This window comes from Aplidium turbinatum, chromosome 6 (genome assembly GCF_918807975.1).
Source record: "Aplidium turbinatum chromosome 6, kaAplTurb1.1, whole genome shotgun sequence".
Lineage (NCBI taxonomy): Eukaryota > Metazoa > Chordata > Ascidiacea > Aplousobranchia > Polyclinidae > Aplidium > Aplidium turbinatum.
Genome location: NC_137477.1, coordinates 18,681,908 through 18,707,775, shown reverse-complemented (window position 1 = coordinate 18,707,775; position 25,868 = coordinate 18,681,908). Strand labels below are relative to the sequence as shown.

Sequence of the window (25,868 nt, the reverse complement as noted above, 5' to 3'; positions counted from 1 at the left end):
CAAATAGCCCAAGTTTACATTCCGTCTTTCTGTTGTCAAGTTTAACTTTTCTATGTTCATTTTTGCTTGTTGAATGTATTTGCTTGCAGCTATATGATCTTGAGAAGCAGTTTTGCATATAGTTTTCTGTATTATGATCGACATGTGCATGAGTGGGTCGGCCAGCTGTTCTATTTGCTGCTCGAGTACATCAAGCAATTCCAACGCTTTTTCGTAGTTTTGTTTGGAGGTATATATACACGCTGCAAACATTCGCATGTTACGATCTTCTTCGGGAGGTTCAGAGACGTTGCCGCTGGAATAAACCTCCCATTCCTGGATGAGTCTGTCATCAAATTGCAACCAGGAAATAATGCTAAAGCGAAGATAGAGCTGAAATCTCAATTCACCACTTGTCTGCAATGCTGTCCACAAGCTTCTGGCAATGGACAAGTAATCTACCAAACTTTCTTCACCAATAAGGCACAAAATTTCTTTAATTGTTTTGAAATCTTTATATTCAAAATCTCTTTCACCAATAAAGTCATCTTGGCCTTTCTTTGCCATATAAACTTTCAAGCGAATTAAACAAGAAATGGATAGGGCGTACTGGAGGTTATGCTTTGCTGCGACGCCAATGACTTGTCTCGAGAATAAAATTTCAACAATGTCAAAACAGGAATACTCATGGATTGAATGAATTCGGCCCCAAGCTGATACCAGCAGGGTTACACTTCGATACAATGAACTTTTTAGGTTGCAATTCGAAGCTTCAAATAACCCGGACCCTACGTTGTAAGGGTTAAAACCTTTCCAGTCGTGATTCATTTCGTATTTTATGCTTTCAATAAGCAAAAGTTGCAAGTTTGCACTTTGCTCCATCAAAATCTCTTTAACTTTTTGCTGATATTGATTGTGGATCTCTTCACATCCCGATACGAAGCATGTTTTGGTCAGTACGTCAGCGAGATGGTATCCGTTCTTGACATCTTCATCCAAACTCAGGTACTTCACCATCTCACTTACTGGTTTGATCAATTCAACAGTCGACGATTTGTTGTCAGTCCTCCATGGTCTGCCGAGTGGAAACTTACAAGCAGGAAGTTGCATTCCGTCAAATTTAATACCAGGGTTTATCTGAGCGTCAAAGAACCAGTCACCACCTTGGATGGAATCGTCGTTTAACCATTTGACAGCTACGGCTCGGATGATGGTTTCTTTCAAGTTGATGATAATAATATGAAATATTACTGAAAACCAGCGAAAATATTCCAGTATGTCATCATAATTGGTTTTGTGTTGCACTCCCTCTTCTAAGATCACAACATGCTCAAAGTCACTGTATGGAGTGATCTCTTTCCGAGCAAGTGATCCCATGCATGTCACAGAGTATCGACAAGGGGGCTCCCCCATCAGCTTGACGCATTCTTGTGTAACATAATTCATTATTTCTGTGTATTTCTCGCTTATCTCAACCTGAAGTTGCCTGATTTGCTTAACTTGATTGGTTTCGAATGTTTTTTGCTCATTGATTGACAGGCCAGAAGGTACAATTTGTACTTTTTCTAAACTTTGATTTGTGTGTTTTCTCATCTCGTCAATTTTCTTTGCAGCTGGACATGAAATTTTCACCAGATCAGCGTGCAGGTTTTCAGCCTTAGCAGCGAGCAACACTTGAGAACAAAAATCTTTGAGGCTTTTCTGGAAAACTTGGTTTGTTGGTTGTCTCACTACAGCTGCGTTGAAAAACGTTGCGCTTTGCACTAAGCTGATCTTATCCGGGCTTTTCTCTTGGTATAACAATCCGAATTCATGCAAAATTTCTGCTGATTTTTTTGGGTTCATTTCTTTGCCTTGGTCATCACAAAGATCTTGCAAACGTTTTGCTAATTTCAATTCTCTGCTAAAACTCCCTCCCATATTGTCTTTCGTCAGTCTTCTTCTCTCAATCAAACCACTACACACAAACAGCTTGCTCTGACTTTGGGTTGCATCACTGGTATTAGTTCAATTCATTTTATCAAGCTTGTCGACTACCAAGTCAATGCGATACAGTTACAGAAAAAGTGCACACGACAATGTTTCTAAAGTGAATCTTTCCCTCATTCAGTTGAATACGCTGGTTTGTCAGAATACGGTATGCAATTATTCCTTGCCTCATTCTGCCACTTACTGTGTAAACAGTTCCTTATTGTATGTCACGAGTTTTTCACGCATGACTGCTTTTAGCTGAGTTTCTCTCTGCGCTGTTTTTTGTTTGTTTAAGCTAGAGACCACAGTGGTTTGAGAAAGGCTAAACAACGAAGCATCTTTTATAAATGACATGATATGTGTTCTCCTAGCGCGAACTAAGCTGAACTATCACAAAATGTATAAGGTGATAATCTGTTTTTATTCTTAAAACTCGGCTCAAGGTCATCCAATTTAGATTGTTTACGCTTTGTACGTTTGTTGATTCTTGTCTGCTTCGTTTCGGGTTTATGGCAAAGCGAAATGCTTTTGCTTCATAACAAAAAAACGAAATTGTTTTTTTGAAATTCAATTCCAAATACAACGAAATGAAACCAAAATAACTGATTTTGTGACAAAACCTAATATTTTGAAATGTTTTTGTCAGGGATGATTTTTGTTTATAGCCGCGGAAAAATAAAACATTTTAGGGATGCAAACGAAATTTTGTTTTTGCAAATAGCCTATATTTCAAAACACGCAGCAATTTAGGCTATAATTTTTCACAATTTGCCGTAGTAACTAGACATTTTTGCCCAAATTTGCGATTTGTTTTATTTTCCTACGGTTATGCTCAAACCGGTTGCCATATTGGCGGTTTTAATGCCAAGTTTCAGGAATTGGGCATGTTTTAGTGGATTCCCAGGTTAAAATATGGTACTGTCCCAAATTTCTGGATTAACTGTATTTTCCAAGAGCTACTCAAAGATCATATGACTCACATATCATATGAGTCAGAGTGATGGTTTAAGGTTTCCACTTGTAGTCGAAGTGTACCTGCTTATAACTTAAATAGGTAGGGCTGGTAGGCCTACGTAATAATTTAAACTTTCAACAACTTTTTTGGTTTACTTGCGTCTGTGAGGCAATAATCGGCCTTTTCGAACACTGTTGCATTTGCAATGTATGTTTGCTCTTGTACCGTAGCCTACCTATACTGCCATTGACAGACGTACTTGGTCGGTTGTGTCACGTGACTTCATATAAAGAAACTTTCATTTTGTTTATAATGCACCTGGTTAGACGAGGAGTCGGATATCATGCAATAACTCGGTCAATGAATGATTTAAATATGGAAGCAATGCATTTGTTACACTTTAGGGTACTTCTCAGATAGAAGATGCTGTTTCTAAGACGAAACCGTTGCTTATTTCAATGAACAATGTTAAGCCTTCATCCTCCACCAAACGATATAATGTGTTATGACTTTTCGTGGCGAAAATACAATAAATAGGCTAACAACGAAGAAGCAACAGAGCATTAAAAATGACCACATATTTTAATAAAATAAAGGTAGTCGAAGACAGTAGGATATTTAATCAGAATAATTCTCATAATATGAAAAGAAGTCATTGAAATAGACCAACGATCGAAAATGATATAACCCAATGTACGGAAGTGGACACACGAGTGAGAGGTGAGGGTCTTCAAAATTTTATGACGTTTTATGAAGAACGTATACTCTACAACAAGAACTAACAGCATTGTATGCAATATTAATATAACGAGTGCAAACAAGAAATTAACAGAGTATTTAAAAAAGACCACGCATTGCATCTGCTCATTGTTTTTAATGCAAAAAAATAAAGCTGGTGGGGATATTAAACTGCTTTTGTTGTGCTAAAGCAGTGTATTTTTCGACATGAAAATAAGTCGTTGTTGGGCCACCACTGTAAGCGATACAATCCTGCGCACAACCAGGACAATAACAGTAAAAAGTGAACGAGCTGTTTTGCCAAACATCAAAGTATCTGTTTCATTGCCATTGCATAGCTTGAGGAGAAGTATCCCAGGCTATGTACTGCAGTACCGGAAGTGAGATCACTGTTAAACTTTAATGTCAGTTTGCAGATTTTAGTGAGAGCTACTTGATTCTAAATTTGTTTATATTGTTTTTGTAGTTCAAGGCTTTTCTTTTCATATTCTGATGCTTTATCAGGTTGTTTTAACCTTTTATAGCATAGTTGTAGCATCCTGTAGGCTGTGTGCACTTCTGCAACAGGAAATGAAAGTGACGAGTTTTTAGTCAACGCGAGCACAGCTTCATAATGTTTTATTGCTTCGGTGTCTTTGTTAATCATGATCAACGCCATGGCCATATGGTGATGGCAACGTGTCATATTCATTGTTTTTTCACGACCAACACATTGCTTATAATAGTTCAAAGCTTCATTGAAGGGTGTTAATGCTTCCGTATATTGTTTTTCTTCAAACTTTTTGTCGCCTTCCTTCCAGCACAAATAGCCCAAGTTCTCATTCCGTCTTTCTGTAGTCAAGTTTAACTTTTCTATTTTCACTTTCGCTTGTTGAATGTATTTGCTTGCAGCTATATGATCTTGAGAAGCAATTACGCAATCAGTTTTGCTCATTATGATCGACATGCACATGAGTGGATTGGCCTGCTCTGTTTGCTCTTCTAGTACATCAAGCAGTTCTAACGCTTTTTCGTGGTTTCGTTTGGAGCTGTAGATAAACGCTGCCAGCATCCGCATGTTACGATCTTCTTCGGGAGGCTCCGGAATGTTCCCGCTGGAATAAACTTCCCATTCCTTGATGAGTCTGTCATGAAATTGCAACATGAAGAGAATGCTAAAGCGAAGATAGAGCTGAAATCTCAATTTACCATTTGTCTGCAATGCTGTCCACAAGCTTCTGGCAATGGACAAGTAATCTATCAAACTTTCTTCACCAATAAGGCACAAAATTTCTTTAATTGTTTTGAAATCTTTATATTCAAAATCTCTTTCACCAATAAAATCATCTTGGCCTTTCTTTGCCATATAAACTTTCAGACGAGTCAGACAAGAAATGGATAGGGCGTACTGGAGGTTATGCTTTGCTGCGACGCTAATGACTTGTCTCGAGAATAAAATTTCAACAATGTCAAAACAGGAATACTCATGGATTGAATGAATTCGACCCAAAGCTGATACCAGCAGGGTCACACTTCGATACAATGAACTTTTTATGTTGCAATTCGAAGCTTTAAATAACCCGGACCCTACGTTGTAAGGGTTAAAACCTTTCCAGTCGTGATTCATTTCATATTTTATGCTTTCAATAAGCAAAGGTTGCAAGTTTGCACTTTGCTCCATCAAAATCTCTTTAACTTTTTGCTGGTATTGTTTGTGAATCTCTTCACATCCCGATACGAAACAGGTTTTGGTCAGTACGTCAGCGAGATGGTATCCGTTCTTGACATCTTCATCCAAACTCAGGTACTTCACCATCTCACTTACTGGTTTGATCAATTCAACAGTCGACGATTTGTTGTCAGTCCTCCATGGTCTGCCGAGTGGAAACTTACAAGCAGGAAGTTGCATTCCATCAAATTTAATACCAGGGTTTATCTGAGAGTCAAAGAACCAGTCACCACCTTGGATGGAATCGTCGTTCAACCATTTGACAGCTACTGCTCGGATAATGGTTTCTTTCAAGTTGATGATAATAATATGAAATATTACTGAGAACCAGCGAAAATATTCCAGTATGTCATCATAATTGGTTTTATGTTGCACTCCCTCTTCTAAGATCACAACATGCTCAAAGTCACTGTATGGAGTGATCTCTTTCCGAGCAAGTGATCCCATGCCTGTCACAGAGTATCGACAAGGGGGCTCCCCCAGCAGTTTGACGCATTCTTGTGTAACATAATTCATTATTTCTGTGTATTTCTCACTGATCTCAGCCTGAAGTTGCCTGATTTGCTTAACTTGATCGGTTTCTGATGTTATTTGCTCATCGAATGACAGGCCACAAGGTACAATTTGTACTTTTTCTAAACTTTGATTTGTGTGTTTTCTCATCTCGTCAATTTTCTTTGCAACTTTGCATGAAATTTTCACCAGATCATCGTGCAGATTTTCAGCCTTAGCAGCGAGCAACACATGAGAGCAAAAATCTTTGAGGCTTTTCTGGAAAACTTGATTTGTTGGTTGTCTCACCACAGCTGCGTTGAAAAATGTTGCGCTTTGCACTAAGCTGATCTTATCCGGGCTTTTCTCTTGGTATAACAATCCGAATTCATGCAAAATTTCTGCTGATTTTGTTGGGTTCTTTTCTTTGCCTTGGTCATCACAAAGATCTTGCAAACGTTTTGCTAATTTCAATTCTCTGCTAAAACTTCCTCCCATATTGCTTTTGCTCAGTCTTGTTCTCTCAGTCAAACCACTGCACACAAACAGCTTGCTCTGACTTTGGTTGAATCATTTTATCAAGCTTGTCGACTACCAAGTCAATGCGAATGCAATACAGTTTCTGAAAAACTGCACATGATCAGGCTTTTGAAGTGAATCTTCATACGCCTCGTTTGTTGAAAGTTGAATGCGCTGATGCCTTGCCTTGTTACGTGTGTAAACAGTTCCTCATTGTATGTCACGAGTTTTTTCACGCTTGACTGCTTTTAGCTGGGTTTCTCTCTACCGCTGTTTTTCGTTTGTTTTAGCTAGACTGTGGCTTGAGAGAGGTCAGCAACTTCCTTGTTTACTTTTATCCATGTTGTTATGACGTTGTAAATTTTATGATGATTGAATCGTCGATTCGCGTCTATGGGACGCTAAGAGCCTAAGAGGTTCGCCAGTTTGATGCCGAACGTTTGGTGGTTGAAGCTCTCACGAAGAAAGTGAAAGTACAGTAATGGAAACGAAATTAAGGAAGTGAAATTTTGCGTACAAACAAAAGTTTGTTTTGTTTGGAAAAATGTTCAGTGTTTTTTTAACAATCTCAAGCTTGATGTGATGGCAGTTAGTGCACTTGTCGATTCTCGTCTGTTTCATTTCGGGTTCATTACAAAACAAATTGCTTTTACTTCGAAACGAAACAAACTAAAATTGTTTTTTTTAGAAACTTAATTCCAACTGTAACAAAATAAACCCAAAATAACTGATTTAATGATGAAACCAAATGTTTTGGCATATGTTTTGTTTTGACCAGGTTTCATAAAGGCCATATGTAATCCATAGAGGGATTCTGCATGCCCTTTTTTGTAATCATGTAAAGTCAATTGTATGCACTCTAATCTACAGTGCGACTAACACCCATACCCCGGTGTTACTACACTACTACGCTTTTTTTTGTTTTCTTTTGCCCTTGACAACATCACAAGACCCACACGATGCTGATCAATAAACTTCAAGAACCCCTTAACTTCGATGTTTTTTACCACCGTTAGATCCCCATAGTCATGCACAACACGCTAAGTAATACAAACTATACAAACTTGATTGCAACATCCCAAAAATGACATTATTTGCATGCGGAGTATCGTCAAGGAATAATTTTATTGTTTTTCGTGCTAAAATAGATGAATTTTACGAAAGCATCAAATTTATAAAGTATCAAAAACAAAAATAATTGAAAACCTTGGACTAGAGCTGTTCGAAACGAAAAACTTTCGTTTCAATGCAAAAAATCCATGTTTTGGTTTTGTTTTACCGAATGACGTTCTAAGTTAAGGGTCTCAAACTCAAATTGCTCTGAGGGCCAAATGAATACTTGTGAATTAACCCGAGGGCAGCAATACTTTTTGCATTGCGGAAAGCTAAGCCTGTCTTCCTGACCCGTTCCGCCATTCTAAATTTTGCGGACGGGTTCTACAGTCCGCAATGTTTCCATTCCACACTCTTTTTTCACTGGCACCTCAACTTCACAGCCTGTCCCCCACGACCTAAGCTGGTGGACCTTTCTTCTGGTGCATTGTCACCCCAAAATCCCTCCGCTTTCCGATGCCGTGGATGTAGCAGGCCGGTTCTTTGAAGTCTCTGACCTTGCTATGTTTATTGTGTTCTCGCCGTGTTAACTTTTTTGTACCCGTGGGTTGTGGATGCTGATAAAACATTTCATTACCGTTCAATAAACAAAATAACACAGCAAGGAGGCAATAAAAGATGTGGTAAGAACGCATCAAGAACGTAAGATCGCAAAAAGAAATAAATAGTAGTAACAACAAAGAGATAAAAAACACTGTAAAAACAAAAAATGAAACAGAACGACTTAGACCTGGAGTGAAAAACTTTCCAACCGACTCTCAAAAAGTGTGGAAAAACACAAAATCCTTGAAGAACTGACTGCCGCAAATATACTACCAAGGTTACTTTTGCGATAAAGGCACAAAAAGTGAACAGGCAATGTCACAATGTGATTGTGATGCAACAATACGGGTTTCTCGCACTTAATAAAATGGTGCAACAATAGGCTACCGCCTAGAAGCCTGTGAAGATGGATGGGCATTGTCAGATTTTTTGAGCTGTTTTAGATTGAATGTGATCTTATATTAAGTGAATAGTGAATTAAAGTGAATTTTAATTAATTATTTGAAAGTCTAAAAATGCATCGCGAGCCGCACCAAAACGTCCTCACGGGCGCGTGTTTGAGACCCTTGTTCTAAAATCTAAATGAAGAAATTCGTTTTATTGTAAAATAAGAAAAATTTTGTTTCGTCGCTCGGAACAAAACGAATCGGAAGATTCAAACGCAAAAGTAACATTACACTTTAAAGCTTAAAGTGAGTGTATTCAAGTGATGTTCTTCCAAGGTTTGACCATTATTCAAGAGGAATCTTGGCTGTTTTATGTCATCATCATCATATTAAAGTGAGGTGTTGATGTACAGTAGACAATAGACATCCAAATGTTTCGTGCTATTTTCAAAATGAACTGACATGCACTAATCAATAATTATTAAAAACTATGCGGATAGAAAACCATTCCACCTGATCTCACAAAGTTAAACACCACTTCATGCTTCCAAGAAAAGTCTTCCCACATTTTGTCAAGGTCTATTTCAGACCATTCTGATAGAGGAAAAAATCGACTAACCTTTGTTTACAAACAATGTTTCATTTGCATTGCATACATATTACCATACCTAGTGGTACCGTTGACAGACAAGTCAGGTATCATGTGTGCAGATTGGATTCATTTCTTGCATTGATACACGCAGTTTACTATCATGTACTTATGGATGATGCAACTACTCGGGCGTTGGATGGTATAAATTTTAAAGTTTGTTATGTTTAAAGTTGCTGCTGGGAAAGACGGTATGTATTACCAAAGCGAAATCCATTGCTATTTAAAAATAATTCATTGCTACGTGAAAAATTTCACATCAGGATGTCAAAGAACCATTCATCATTGTCACTTGCTGCCTAACAACATAGGCTAACAGACAAAACGTTTGATGATGAAGAATATGCGAATACGATATTAGCAAATAAACCATGAACAGAGTATCAATAAAAATTAAGAATACTTTGTGATGTTAAAGTAAATGAACTTTTCACAGAAAATTCACGAATTCCACTGTATCTATGCCAACTACGATTTTACTGTGGGTGGATCACTGTGCGTGTAACTTCTCAACAAAGATTACGATTAAATTGTAGTTCAATATAACCATAGACAAATAAAACCTAACTACCAGACGGTATTTAATATAATAACATGAAAATCAACTAAAAATTACAAACGTTTTCGGCCATACTCATGTTAGCCCTTTTCAAGTAACCAACTGAGTGATGTTCTTCATAAATTGAAATTACAGATCTGATCTACAGTACATACACAAAAATCGAAAAAAGAAACACATAAGAATGAAACGACAAGGCAGAGGAGAGGAAAAATCAAATGACGCTTAATTTCCCAGCAAAAAACGCAAGTTGTATCTCCGGTTTCTTAGGCAATTAAGCGTCATGTGATTTTGCCTCTCCTTTACCTTGTCGTTTCATTCTTATGCGTTTCTTTTTTCGATTTTTGTGTATGTAGACCAGATCTGTAATTTCAATTTATGAAGAACATCAGTCAGTTGGTTACTTGAAAAGGGCTAACATGAGTATGGCCGAAAACGTTTGTAATTTTTAGTTTACTTTCATGCTATTGTGTTAAATGCCGTCTGGTTGTTAGGTTTTATTAGTTTATGGTTAAAAAAATCACCTCTCCACCAAAATTTGAAGTTCAATATAAATTTGCAGTTTTACAGTATTAAAGCAATTTGATTTTAAATTTTTTCAAAGTTGCTTTTGCATTTTCATACGTTTTTCTTTACATTCTAGTTCTTTATTCGGTTGTTTTAACCTCTTGTAGCATTTTTCCATTATCTCGTAGGTTTGGTGCACTTGTGCAATGGGAAACGAGACAGATGATGAGTCTTTCATTAAAGCGAGCACAGCCTCACAGTGTTTTAGCGCTTCGATTTCTCTGTTAATCATTATCAACGGGATACAGATAAGGCCGTGACAGAGAACCAAACCCATTTCTCTTTCAAGATACGCGCATTGACTGTAATAACTCAAACCTTCATTAAGGGATGTTATTGCTTGTTTGTATTCTTTTGCTTCAAGTTTTTTTTCACCGTCCCTCCAGCACAGAAAGCCTAAGCTTTCGTTTTGTCGATGCGGAGTTACGTTTAAATTTTTTATTTTTATTTTTGCTTGCTTGATGTATTCGCTAGCAGCTACGTGGTCTTGTGAAGCAATTAGGCACTCAGTTTTGCTCTTTATGATCAACATGCACGTGAGTGGGTCGGTCATTGTTTGCTGTTCGAGCGCATCAAGTAGTTCTAAGGCTTTACCGTGATTTTGTTTGATGCTGTAAACGGTTGCTGCGAGCATCCTAATGGAACGATCATCTTTTGGAGGTTCCAGAGTGCTCCCGCTAGAATAAGCTTCCCATTCCTTGATGAATCTATCATGGAATTGCAGTATCAATAAGACGCCAAACCGCAAACGGAGTCTAATTTTCAGCATGTCATTTGCCTTGAAATTTGTCCACAAGCTTCTGGCAATACACAAGTAATCTATCAAACTTTCTTCACCAATATGGTTCAAAATCTTCTTGATTGTTTTGAAATCTTTATACTCAAAGTTTCTTCCACCAATAAAGTCATCTTGGCCTTTTTTTGACATGTAAACTTTCAGACGAATTAAACAAGAAATGGAAAGGGCATACTGGAGTTTATGCCTGCCATGCTGGAGGTCATGGGTGCCAACAAAGTCAATATCTTCTCTTGCAAACAAAACATCAACAATGTCGAAACATGAATACTCATCGATAGAATGAATCCGACCCAAAGCTGATACCAGCAGGGTCATACTTCGATACAATGACATTTTAATGTTGCATTTGGAACTCATAATCAATTCGCACTCTACGTTCGAAGGATCAAAATCTTTCCAGTCGTGATTCATTTCGTATTTTATACTTTTAATAAGCAAAGGTTGCAAGTTCTCACTCTGCTCTTTCAAAGTTTCTTTGACTTGTTGCTGGTATTGTTTGTGAATCTCTTTACATCCAGATACGAAACAGGTTTTGGTCAGTACGTCAGCGAGATGGTATCCGTTCTTGACATCTTCATCCAAACTCAGGTAGTTCACCATCTCACTTACTGGTTTGATCAATTCAACAGTCGACGATTTGTTGTCAGTCCTCCATGGTCTGCCGAGTGGAAACTTACAAGCAGGAAGTTGCATTCCATCAAATTTAATACCAGGGTTTATCTGAGCGTCAAAGAACCAGTCACCACCTTGGATGGAATCGTCGTTCAACCATTTGACAGCTACGGCTCGGATGATGGTTTCTTTCAAGTTGATGACGATAATATGAAATATTACTGAGAACCAGCGAAAATATTCCAGTATGTCATCATAATTGGTTTTATATTGCACTCCCTCTTCTAAGATCACAACATGCTCAAAGTCACTGTATGGAGTGATCTCTTTCCGAGCAAGTGATCCCATGCCTGTCACAGAGTATCGACAAGGGGGCTCCCCCAGCAGTTTGACGCATTCTTGTGCAACATAATTCATTATTTCTGTGTATTTCTCGCTGATTTCAACCTGAAGTTGCCTGATGTGTTTCACTTGATTGGTTTCTGATGTTAGTTGCTCTTCGAATGACAGGCCAGAAGGTACAATTTGTACTTTTTCTAAACTTTGATTTGTGTGTTTTCTCATCTCGTCAATTTTCTTTGCAACTGTAGATGAAGTTTTCACCAAATCATCGTGCAGATTTTCAGCCTTAGCAGCTAGCAACACATGAGAGCAAAAATCTTTGAGGCTTTTCTGGAAAACTTGATTTGTTGGTTGTCTCACCACAGCTGCGTTGAAAAACGTTGCGCTTTGCACTAAACTGATCTTATCCGGGCTTTTCTCTTGGTATAACAATCCGAATTCATGCAAAATTTCTGCTGATTTTGTTGGGTTCTTTTCTTTGCCTTGGTCATCACAAAGATCTTGCAAACACTTTGCTAATTCCAATTCTCTGCTAAAACTCCCTCCCATGTTTTCTTGCCTTGATTAAGGTACTGCACACAAACAGTTTGCTGTAACTTTTGGTCTTTGGTTGAGTTACAAGTATTAGTTCAATTCATTCATGTTGTCAAACTTATCGACTACCAACTTAACCCGGTCGGTCTATGCAGTACAGTTTCAGAAAAACTGACTAGGTTTCTGAAGCTAAAATCTGTTCGCCCAGTTTGTTGTATGTTCTGGTTTATCGGAACATACGGATACATCTTTGTTTGCTCACTGTACCCGTCCGGGCTTTTTCACGCTTGACTGCTTTCACTCTGCCTCGATCAATTAGGTGTATGGTACTCCTTGTGTGTATCACAATTTTTCAAGGGTGCGCCACTTTAACAATATGTACAAGGGTACAAAAATGTTCAAGGCTTTATTCTATTTTAGAGTTTGTATGGTGTTTTCTGAGTGTGTTCCTTACCTGAACCAATACAACTACTGAGAAAAAAATCAATATTAAATGATAATGAGTACTTTTTTAGTTTCAAACGTTGCGTCTTTGCTCTCTAACTTCAGTTTTGTTCACTTACATGTTTCCCTACGTTTGTTGAGCAGTTTTTAGTATATATATTTAGTAATGAAGCCAAACTCTATTCTATATCCATAAGCGGTCGAACTCTGACATACATTGCTCTCGAAACTCTGCTGACTGATTTACCCGACACCACTTTCTGAACGGAAAGTTAAAAGCTGTTTAAGCACACAGAATAAGTTTATGGGAACACTGATAGCGAAAGCTAAAACAAGCCTGCATGAACTAATTCGTGAAGCAAATACTAGATAAGGAAAAGGAATACTTTTTTGCTTTGTGATTTTTTGAGATTTCCAGTGAATATATACCGAAAATATTTGATCGATTGTTTGTGTCTATGACGACAATTATCATTAAGTGTCAAGAATTGAATCAAAAGTTGATATGTTTTTACGTGAACAACACAAACATTTGCACAACCAGGCAGCATGTCATCAGCTTCATTGCAAACAATACGTGAATGATTAATGAATGTACGAAAGTTATTACACCGACTTTGATATACACAAAAAGTAACACAATGTCACTGAAATAACTTTCCTTCACCAAAAATCAAGCAATTTAATTTTTTTTGTTAATACCACATCATCGTGCTTAAGTGTTTGCGCATCAGCATGGATTAGATGTTTCCCGTCTGCTGCAAGCGGAGATTGCGATTGACGAAGATAATATGCTTAAATGACGTTTTGCTGCAAACATCTAACTTTGCAATGATATGTTTGAAATCAACAAGCTTATTTCATTTCTATGTTTTTCTTATATAATATCGTCCATTTGAGTTCATGGAATAAGATTGGCAGAAAAGCGTTCCACATGATATCTGTTCATGAAACAATGTTTTTGGCTTTTTGGCAAAGATGTGTCTTGCCGTTGTAAAGTATTTTAAATCACTCTGTCCTCAGTAAAAAATTAACATGCGAACACTATTACATTTGCAATGCATATATACCACCATTCCTAGTACTGCTATCCAGTGGCGGCTCGTGCCATGGGGCTGCAGGGCTGCAGTCCCACCTGAAAAAAAGAGAAGAGGGAAAATACGTTTTCCTTTGTGTTTGTTCGACCCGGTTACTTTTTTTCACTTAAGAATTGCGGATCAAAAATTGAGATATTAAAAGTTTCATTTGGCAACACCGATTTTGGGCAAACTTCGCAGCCCGAGATTCTGGATTTCAAGCGCTCTGATTGGCTAAAAATTATCCTTAAAGCTCCACCTCTTTTGGTATTTTACAGCAATTTGTTAATCTGTTGGAGCTGCATGGAAAACAGCCCCACCTAACCGAATAACTTTACAGACTTTTTAAAGTTAGTTTTTATTTCGCAGAGTAGCGATGAGCCATTAATGTAGAAGTGTTAGCTGTAGAGTTAGGGACTAGGGTATTCAACAGGTTAGCCTATAGGAAGTGCTAAAGCATCTCAAAATCACTTGAACCTTGTATACAACGGCTAGGCTAGTCAAGACTAAGCTCAATATTAGTTAAGTTTGTCTCCAAAGCAATACTTGTTATTTTTTTTTAAATGCACCCATGGCCACCTAAAGATACGGCCTGATTTGTCACATTTTGCAGAAATTTCCAGGTTTTTCTAACTTTGGGCGAACGTTTAAATAAATTTTTCCAAAAATTAGATTTTTACGCTTTCTTATTCTTTTTCCCAGATGACACAATAGGTTTTAACCTTCTCACATGTTGAAAAACAAAGAAAATTCGATTTCGAATATTTTAGTCAGACTGTTAATTTTCAATAACAGTCTGATTTTGCATTTTTCAACTTCCTTTTTCTCATTTGCTACTGCTTCCCCAAGGCAACAAAAAAGTTTTATGTCATTAGGAAACCGCAAAAAGTAAAAACATCTCAAAAAATGTCAGTCAAGCACTAGCAGTAGCTGTAATCAAAATCTGCAAAATGTGACAAATCAGGCCACATCTCCAGGTGGCCATGATGCACCTTAGGAATATATCAACTTTTCAACAAAGTTTGAATGCATTTTTTCAAAATTTGGGATAAAAACATGCTCAGAACGCACCAAATTTAATGCGATTTTTTACATTTTTCTGTGAGGAGACCCCCGCGAAGTCGTTTGCAGCCCCACTGATCACAAACAGCACCAGCCGCCACTGCTGCTATCGATATTTTTACTTGATCAGTTGTCACACGCAACTTGATATGAACGAAATATTCATTTGTTCGTTCAATGCACGTGTCTTCGAATGTGGTAAAAATAATGCATTTACTCTGGCGGTGGACAATTCAATGTTAAAACATTGCATCTATTTTAAGTTGCTTCTTCATGCATAAATATATGGCATCATCAACGCTGTATGAGTGCAGCAATGAGAAACTAATTGCTGTACACATCACACTGCGCCATCCACAGCGCACCAAATGGTGTGCGTGGTCTGCTCGGACTAGATGCCGAAACAATAGGCTACAGTGACTTTTCGACATTTTATCGTGAGGTTTTCATGATGACTAGACCTACAAACTCGCATTTCTACTGCTAACCTAACAACATCTCACAGCCACACCAATGATGAAGTGTTGCAATTTGATTTGTGAGAAACAGAGAATGAAATTAATTTCTTTGCAGTCGTTTGCATCAACTCGGTGAGGAGAACAGTGAACTACGAAAGATGAACGTTCTACCAAGATACAAAATGGCGGCTGAACTTGAAGCAAAGAATCAGCAATTATCCGAAAACTTGGAAGCTCTACAAAAGGAGATGTTAACCTCAGGTTGGTATTGTAGCGGTAAGCATGTTTAATTCATTGTGAAATATTTATAGTCAAAATAAAAATGTTCTTAAAAGCTCAATCTTGGAATGTTATCATTCTTGTCGGTTTTGCAGAGAGTTTGAAAATGAAAATTTGTTACCGAAGTTTAATAATGAATTTTCCACTTGTTGAGCTGTCGTTGGCTGTAAATTATGTCTTCCTTTGAGTGTCCTTGAAAAGAGAAATATCCTCGAGATGAACCAACATTGTTTCGTTTTGCAGAGCTGTACAATCAGTTACTGGAGCAGGATTAGTTTAGTCGCCGTAAACGATGTGAGGTGTTTTGTGATAAGTTGCCTGATACACAGAACTGTCACAAGAAATAGTCTAAGTATTCTCATACCAGCTTTTAAGTGATTATTTTAGAGTTTCAGTCATATTAAAGGCAACTACCCCTATGATAGACAAGATTTTTCTGGCAATATGACTTATAAATGCAAAAAAAGCAGTAAAAATTATACAAACCTGCAAACTTGCATGTACATTGTACAGAATGTGTGCTGCACAAGAAGAGATAGAGTAACTCTTGCTCTACCGAGACTGTTTTGCAAACAAAATGTTTTTTAATCATGACAAGGAATTCGGCAAGACGGGGATGAGGCGTTGGCGCAACAGTTCAAGTCACGTGAGAACCAGCTACAAGCTCGGATTCTAAAACAGTCGTCAGATAACACGCAGTTGATCTTTGAACTGGAACAATTGAAGCTCGACCTGCCACGACTGCAGGTAGGTTTGCCGCTGCAGCTGTGGAGCGTCCCTCAAGGATGTCGAAGAACACTTTACGCTATGTTCAGGGAGCTTGTTTAACTATGTTTCCCTTTTCCTTTCTAGCAGACTTGACACAATCACCAACTGTCTTTATGCTTTGTTTTGTTTGCTGAACTGGGATTGAAAATAGATTTTCATATCACCAAACTATTTAACATACAGTCGCAACCATCCAGATGGCATCTAACATTGCACTGAAATTGAAGAAAACTAAAAAGCATTGCATTTACCTGCAGAGAAAGGCGCCTTCTCAATGATTTCGAACGTCCCTCAAGGCTGTCGAAGAACTCTTTACGCTATGTTTAGAGAACTTGTTTAACTAAGTTTTCCTATCCTGTGCTTCGACAGCCTTGAGGGACGCTTTAAATTAAGAAGAGATTTTCATACCACCAAACTATTGAACATAAAGTCTCAATCATCCGGATGGCATCTAACATTGCACTGATACTGAAAAAACTAAAAAGTGTTGCATTTCCTTTGAAATGAATGAAATTAAGCAAGGCGCGAGCACATAACAAATTATGCCCAGAGCTCACAAGCAGATCTGATGCAATGCTTAAGGCAAATGAGTCTCCGGAACAAGCTGGCTGATACAATTTTTCCTTGGTTTAAAAATCCACTAGTTATCTCCCAATGTCTGCACTGCTTCATCTTAACCAGCTCAGTGGCCGAGTGCTTAGCGCCTTCGGGTGTATGTTGGTAGATCTTAAATCGATTCCAGGTCGTGTCAATCCGAAGACTTTAAAAATGGTACCGATTGTGTTCTTTTTTGCGTAACGCAGTGAGAATATGTCAGGTAATAATGTTATGACATCTTAAACCTAATATAAAATTAAAAATGGGCCCTGTCGCTAAAAGACCTCAGCTGTTGTAGAGCGGCAATTAATAAAACCATAACCCAATTATTACTGCCCCATCTGTAGACATTTAGTTCACCGCTGTTTCACACATTTCAATTTTTGTCACGTACGTGGTTATCAATGCGATTCTATTTTGCATTAGGTAGGCTAATGGTTTCAGTTTACCACCTATCTGATTGTTGCTTTTTGTTTGTTTATTTTTGTCAACACACTATATTCGTATTTGCATTCTGGTAATGCAAGATAAATTGAACTGCATTCCAGGAACGATTGGAATACCAACAGCGGTATATTGACCTTTTGCAATCCGAAAAGAGAGAGGTTGTGACCCGACTGGATCGTGTCAAAGGTCAACAACAAAACAAGGTGATTTGAGAAGGTTTAATGGTTTGTCTATAATTTTTAGTTCGCATGCAGCTTATCTGACTTTTTTACACAATCTCTTGTTCTGTATAATGACCTTCTGTCACATGAGTAAGACCTATGAAAGGACATCCGAAAACTGGTTAAAGCTTTCGAAGTAAACTTCTTCACGCAGTCATAATGGAAAATATGCCTACTTTAATCGATTTCGAAGCTGTTCCCAACATTTTTACAAAACGACAATTCGACTTCACTTTTCCATAATTTTATGCTAACGGCTTTAAAAATGTTACTTAAAGATTTACATACGTCCAACGTTTAACCACCTTGCGCAAGTGACCGGTCGTTTACTCTTTCTCTGTGTTGTGTTGATTGACCAGTCGCAACCGGTTGGTGCCAGCGGCAAGAGTACGAAGGAGCTGGAGAAAACAGTAGTACTGATGAAGAAAGTGGTTGAACGTGTCCAACGGGAGAATGACCAGCTGAAGAAGGCTCCTGGAGTGGTCTCCAACCATCAGCTGGAGCAAGCAAAAGAGGAAAATCGGATACTCAAAGTGAGGTTTCTTCTTGATAGTTTTATGACTTCATTGTAATGACATCATGTATTGTATACGCTGATTGATGTATTGCGTCAAAATCACCAGTCAATGCCACGCCTAACCCCTCCTCAGCGGAGTCAGTTGACAACTTAGTGGTGGTATTTTGCTGTAACCGCCTCGTTCTTTGAATCGCTTCGTACAACTCTTGCCTCTCATTGATGGTCGTCTGCCAAGTAACTTGTTCTAAATTAAACTAACAATTTAAGCGACAACTTCCTTGCTTTTGCATTCTCTTCTCAATTTATATGCCTGGATGAGGTGGTCCAGTGCTCACTTCTCTCGTATTGTCGCTAAATATCAGGGCACCCGTTGGTTAACTACAGCCTGGTGCCATCATCAATGGAAAGTTGACTCTCCACACCATCGGGTAGTCTGCACAGTGAATAGTGCTTGATTTGTTGATAAAGTTAAATTATTTAGTCACTTGCAAACGGAATATGTGTTTAGGTATGCAGTAGAAATATGCCTTGTCAGCATTGTTATTCCTTCGCAGAATCGCATCAATGAGATGACTCAGCAAATTGGTGGCCAACTCAGCATGAGATATGAGAGCAAGACTCAGTCGGTGGAACGACTCGTCAAAGAAAACGATAGACTTCGTAAAGACCTGGACAAACACGTCACTGCTAAGGACAAGCTGCTCAACGCAAAACTAACGTTACAAGTAGGTGGAATGCATGTTGCGATTTACCAAATAAATTATACAACAGCGCTTCGGTAGAAACTTTTTGTTGAACAAAACACAAACAACAGTGAGTAGTCCACAACGCACAAACAAAAGTAATAATTATATAAATTATAAAAATAAAATACTAATTATGTTCTAAGCAATGATTATAATAAAAGTATATTGTGAAAAATTTACACCTTGAGTTTAATTTTATTTTCTAATAACCTTTAAACCTCTGATAAAAAGTGCATGTGCCGTTAAGTTGACAATGAAGATTGTGACGTTACAATGAAACGTCACTTGATCGTCACGGTCACGTGCTTACGACGACGACGTTAAATTTTCTGACCAAACTAACATCTTGCTTCTGTGCATAGTCGGACAACGACAAGTTGCGAAAGGAAGTCGAAGAACTGAAGAAGCGAATTTCTGTCGCAGAAAGCAAAGCACCGCGTCTGGCTGGAAGCGGAAGCAGGGGATACAACTCTGCCGTCACTGCTAAGTATGACGTCACAGTGACGTGCGAAAGCTTTGTTGTATGTAAAGTGGGAAATGTTAATTAAACAAGAAATGTAATATCCTCTTGTTTTTTTTAATTAATTTTCGCCATAGTTGTCTGGGGATAAGTGGCGTTTGCAATCACTTGAGTTCTGAAAAATATGTTTCATGGAACAACTGTTCAGTCTTGACAAATGTGAATTTGATAAAAAGTTGATTTATTGAATAGCAGTGATATACAACACAGTCTATGATGAAATGATGCACAAGGCACTAGTTTGAGGCATAAGTCAAAATCAAATACCTAGTCGTCCTAGTGTAACAAATAACCAGTTTCAAATCAGAAATACATTGGAATGTCATACTATTCATTACGGTGTATGGGTGTCGTGCAAAGTGTTGTGATATATCAACCCTGCATTCAATAAAGACTTTTAACGATTCTTCATCCATTGCTCAAGTTCTATTTGAATAAGATTGCGGATCAACTTTTTGGTGCGAAAGATTTAATACAATTCTAATTTCCTGAGGTTGCGTGCTTTTTATTTGATTTTTCAATTGTTCGTCTCCAATCTATTGTTAAAACCCAGAACCAAGTCTAAAAGACTTTGTTATCATCTCTGTATTCAAAGATACTTGCTTAAGTTTAGCAGTCCAGCTAATGCAACTCTCCTACTCCAGGATGCTGGAGTCAAGATTGAATAAATCTGAAGGTGAAGTAAAAAAACTCACGTCCGAGGCCAACGCTTTGAAAAAGATGCTGGAAGAAAAATCTTCATTGGAACGCGAATTGAAGGAAGACAATGAAAAACTTCATGAACAAGTATGACGTCATATGGCTTTGTGACCACAATGATAATGTGTTTGGATTAAATTGCTTGTATAATAATTAATTAATTATATTTGCTGTTGCATTGATTTTCAAACTTTTTTTTTTGGACTAGCGTATCCTACTCTAAATAATTTTGGCATCTACCGTGGCACATTGACTTACTACGTGAATCTTTTTTTTTAAATGTTGCTTTTCACTTAAGTTTTTGATCGAAGCTTCTGGCTGCTACTATACGAATTTGACACTTTGCAACTTTACGCTGCGACTGCAACATTCAAACTACCAGACTTTCACGACACACTTGATTGATTGATTGAATTTTTATCCTCGGACTGGGAAAGCTTCTTGCAGAGCTTAATTCTGCAGTTTCGCATACTTGTAGGGGCTTTGAATCACTGACGCAGGCCAGGTCACCGAGATTGACAGAGTGAAGTTTCCGATTTGTGAAGTCTTGTTGCCGGGGAACTATTCCATCCATTAGATGCCGCTGAATGGAGAGCAGTCTTTAACGTGCGTTGCTCAAACGCACACCCCGAGAGTCGAACCAGCGCCGTTTGATCTTGAAGCTTCTTCGTTCCAGAAGTGACGCGCTAACCAATTGAGCTTTCGGGGCGGACTTGCGGCACACAGTTTAGGAAACTCTGATTAAATGCATTGGTTTCATTATATTGATAAAAATGTGCAAACAATATGGAGGAGCAGCCGAGTACTTTGTTGTCATAAACTCGATTCCAAAGTGTTAATTAAGCAGGAATGAGATTCAGTGCCACTTTTATAAGAAGCTGACTCGACCAGGAATCGAACCCACGTCTAGCAAATTAGTGTTTTACGTTGCGTCGATTTTCATTGACAACTGACTTTTTTAGGTCGAGGTATTGGAGAGATTCCCCCCCGAAGCTGGGGGTGCCGACCCCAACACTGTGAGAGAGCTTCAGATCACAAGGTTAGTGACGTCATATTGTGGCTTTGCTTCAGGAGTGTTGTCTGGTTATCAACGTTCGATTAACATCGAAACTATGCATTTCGACTCATTGTACCACCGACGTTTTCCTCGCCATACCACCATGCTCCTTTATGCTCACGTTCTTCCACAGATTGACAGTGGCGCGGTTGGAGACAGAAAAGGCTGAATTACGTCATGAAATCGACTTATTGAAGTCGAGGCAGAGTGATGACGTGACCAAATCAATGGACACGCAGGTAAACCTGTCAGTGTGTGAACCTTAGTGAATATTAGATTGTTATCATAAGTTTTGTATCATAGACGCCTGCATCAATTTAATGAAATTTTAAAATTTTATGACGTCACAGGGTAGCAAGGTGGCGACGCAAGTAGAGGAGCTGCAGCGATCGACTCAGCTGCGAGTCTTGATGGAAGAAAAGAAGAAGAGTGATGCTGAAGTTAGAAAGTTGAAAGAGGAGCTTTCGCACTTCGATTCGGATTTCTTTGACGAAATAGAAGACTTGAAGTTTAACTATGCGGAAAGCATGAGGAGGAACGTCTTGTATGAAGAGCAGCTGAGGTCCCTATCGCGACAGTTCGGAGTGGCGGTAGACATTCCTGCTAATGGTGAAAATATTTAACAAAATCTTGATCGAAAAAATTATGCGGTTTTGTTGTATTCAGTTCAAGTGCCAAATTATTGTGAAATTTCAATGTTAGACTTTTCATAAAGTTAATGTCATATTTTGGTCGCGTTTCTACATCTTTGAACGTATCACTGATGATCCCACCTTGGTAATCGGTGGAAACGGAACTAGGCTTATCACATTAATTTAACGCGGACATGGGGGATGAAATTGTTTCGTTTGTTTATTGCCTAGTTTTGGTTCTTCAAGCCAATTGATAACTGCAGTGTGTGAAACACATCACTTCTGTCCTGGCATACATTTGTAAGGTTTCGCTGCTTTTGATATTCCTCACAGAGGATTAGATGCTATTTTGTTACTTGCTGATGTAACTCCTTAGTGCAAGATGGGCATCGCAAAGTCCATCGCGTAAGTTGTGATAAAATAACCGTTAACCAGCTGCGTTGTTGATGACGCAGTGAAGCCGCCCTGGAGAGAATCGCCGTCCGTGTTAGAGACACAAGCTAGCGCTGGCTTCCTTGCATGTAGAACTTTATAGTTAGTTGTTCTGATATTAGAAAATTTTTCTGTCCAGATAACGGATTCATCCGGATATTTTTTACGTTTTGTAACCGGGTAATGTAATTGATCAAATCAAAGAATCACTTTTTCGAAATTTATATCACAATAATTCGGTTGTAAAATCACTCCGCTGTAACACAGTTGTATCGTAAATGTGTACACATGCGCTGTAAGAGGATAAAATCACAATTGTGTAGAACTGAAACTCGTTTCTTGTGAACCACAATCTTTCGATCCTGTCAACAAGTGAGTAGTCTGCCATTCCACACAATGCATGCATCTTCTGAAATAATAGTTGCTTTTTATGAAGGAAAAAAATATGACGTAATAATACAAGTTTCTTGTATTTTCTTGCTGGAAGATAATATTCAATTTATTCAAATACAAAACAAAGCACTGGAAAAATTATTATAAACGTTTAATTAAGCTTAAAAAGAATTCATTCGCTTCAGCTATCACCACAAGTTAATTGTGCAGCTTTAGCAGCTTTGCGTTGCCCGTTGACTTATTAGTAACTAAGGATACGCAAACTTAATAAGCAGATATAAAAGCATAACATTAACTTTGCCTGTTTGTCATCTGGTCAACAAACAGAATTATATCCGATTATTGGATGGAAAACCTTATTGGTTAAGTACTTTCCGAATAATCCAATTTAGCTGCAACCCGTGAGATTGTTAAAACGTGAGGGTTTATGCTGTGAACTGATTGTGCTTGATTGCAAAATTAATCTAGATGGAAGACTTTGCGTCGTTTTGAAGTCAGTATCTGAGACATTACATTATTTTTATTTGTAGCGCTGCAAAAGTTTGTCGTTGTGTAACTTATTCGACCACTTGCAAGTTTGTAGGTTTTTTACGTAGATTGACGTTTAATTACATGTTGTGAAATTTCGAAAACATTGCTTTGTTAATCCACTTTTCTGGTTGCAAAGCGACGTCTTTGTGAAGGGTTTTCTCGCCTGAGGTCATGAAGTCAGAGGCGTTACTTACATGAGACGAAAACCAGTTGCAGGTATTTTTGCCCATGTCTAAAAAACTGTATTTGCATCAAACATGTGACGTTTGGATTTGTGTTCGATGAAAATTTCCCCCCCACTCTAGCAACCACTTCAGTTGTGCCACTGCGTAGAGAAACCTTAGTGTTGGCAAGGAGCCACTTGTGTTTGTGTTTTATATACACGTAGAAAATTTATATTTTTGGATGCATCATATTTATATTGTTGCTACATTTTGATTTGACACGCTCGCATTACACTGAATAAAAAAATATGTTTTCTTAGTTTGTTTGAAGGTGGAGGTGTGTAAAGATCTTTTTTCATCATGCTCATGCTTTTAATCTTAGAGAAACATATTTTTAAAACCACCCCTTTAATGAAATATTTGGGAATGAAGTTGCCAGGATTAAAGCCTAAGAAACGCTTTTCCACACCGCAGACGAATATCCTCATTAGAAAGCAAGCAAGCACCAGCAAAGAAAGCGAAAAATACTGATTTCGCATGACATCACAGGCATTCCGTATTTTCGATTGATCTTATTTCATGTGCGACTCGTAAATTCGGCGGCTATGAATTGGTTCTTGGTTGTCACTTAAAGCTACAGCCGATTTCAGTAGTGTCAATAGCCAGGGCCTGATTAAGGCTCACGGGGGCCCGAGGCACAGCTAAGTTTAGGGGCCCCTATTGGCAATCGCTTTCGATGCAGAGCAGGAGTGCTCAACTGTTACTGCAAAATCGTTACACAATTTGAAATTGTTACTCAAAAATAACAGTGCACACACTGGCACAACAACTTTCACTACCTACGCCTACGGTAGGGGAAAGTGCTATAAAGTGGACCGGCTGATAATTTGGACCACTGCTGTTTTTTCAATGAATGAAGTAAATAATTTCATGGTTTGTGAACAGCTTGAATTAACCTTTCTTACTGACCTAGTTTTTACTATTTCAGATTCAAAGGATTGAGCCGGTTCTTTCTTGTTACAGTAGAATTCGCCAAAGCTGACGTTATAACCGAATTGACGTTATAGACGAACTACCGCAAACTATTCCAAAACTGTCTTTTGATTAAAGAAAGAGGTGCATAATCCAGTCAGGTTTACTGTGTACCACCAAACTGACAAAAGTCACGCAGAAAATACAATAAACAAAAAAATTGTTTTAAAAAAAATAACCTACAGCGAAAGGTACAGGAAATTTGCGCAATACAGCTCGTTACATACAGTAGTAGAGAAGTTCATTGTTTATTAGCCAAAAAGGCATTGATCTTCAGCTGTTTCGGTTTTGACACGGATTTCTCTACCACATAGCGTTCAGCTTTTGCTAAATAATGTAGGATTTGCTCGCTATCGTCGTGACTTCGGATTTTTTCACGCGGGAAAAAAAAGTAAATTCAGTTAATTAGTTTATACAGTACTGCACGTACAACTGTTGCTTTGAGTTGTTTAAAGGTCAGCTGTAGAGCTGCTTTTTACAGGTGATAGTTTTTCACGCGGGAAAAAAGTTAATTCATTTAATTAAAGTCCCTGCTGCGAACGACGTAGCAAAATAAAGGGAAAACATTTTGCAAGCAGCGACGCTAACTGGATTAAAAGACTGACCGTTCCTGGTGAAGGTGATGGCTTAAAGTGACGTTATAAACGAACAAAAGACGACTGGGGACCAATAAAGGGTGCTGTTACATGCGAATTGACGTTATAGGCGATGCTGTTATAGCCGAACTACAATGTACGTAAAAGATAGGAATTCTGCCGGGACCGAGCAAAATGTAACGTAATAGGCGAATTGACGTTATAAACGAAGCCGTTATAGGCGAATTCTACTGTACTAGAGGTTTTGTGTTTTGGGGGTCTGCTATGTTATTTTGCTGGTCTAAACTATTGAGAATTTTTCAAATATTGCTACAGTTGTTACAAAAGATTATACAAAAGTAATCTGCGGGAGAGGCATTACTAATGACTATCTGCCAAAATCTTGAAGAAATGTCCACTGTTTAATTCTAAATGACACCAAGCAACATAAGATTATATGCTAACTGTAATATGGACCACCTAACTGTTTGGTGATATGGACCAGTGGTCCACGTTATGGTCAATTGGTAGAAATTTGTTTTTCAGTAATGAAGACAGGCATAGAAATGAAGTTCCATGAGATTTATGCATTTTTTTCAAACTTTCTAGAGTACATCATAAAATATATTTGTAACTTGCTTTCTTAGCCCAGGGCTTCCCAAACTTTTTTGCTCGCGACCCCTTTTAATCTCCTAAAATTTTCCGCGACCCCCTTTACGGTTAAAAGGATCAACAATGCGAAATATACTTTT

The 25,868-nt window shown here is 38.2% G+C and overlaps 1 protein-coding gene across 1 annotated transcript in view; it reads left to right on the top strand.

Annotated features, from left to right (window-relative positions):
* Positions 1-23,828, top strand: part of LOC145772652 (centrosomal protein of 290 kDa-like) — a 68,992-nt gene extending 45,164 nt beyond the window's left edge. Inside the window, exons 44-53 of the mRNA XM_082584519.1 lie at positions 15,622-15,767; positions 16,384-16,532; positions 17,699-17,800; positions 18,178-18,351; positions 18,890-19,060; positions 19,444-19,568; positions 20,246-20,387; positions 21,263-21,339; positions 21,491-21,596; positions 21,708-23,828. Of these exons, the coding sequence (XP_082440645.1) occupies positions 15,622-15,767; positions 16,384-16,532; positions 17,699-17,800; positions 18,178-18,351; positions 18,890-19,060; positions 19,444-19,568; positions 20,246-20,387; positions 21,263-21,339; positions 21,491-21,596; positions 21,708-21,980 (1,465 nt within the window). The 3' untranslated portion in view covers positions 21,981-23,828. The remainder of the gene's footprint in view (positions 1-15,621; positions 15,768-16,383; positions 16,533-17,698; positions 17,801-18,177; positions 18,352-18,889; positions 19,061-19,443; positions 19,569-20,245; positions 20,388-21,262; positions 21,340-21,490; positions 21,597-21,707) is intronic.
* The last annotated feature ends 2,040 nt before the right edge of the window (positions 23,829-25,868 follow it).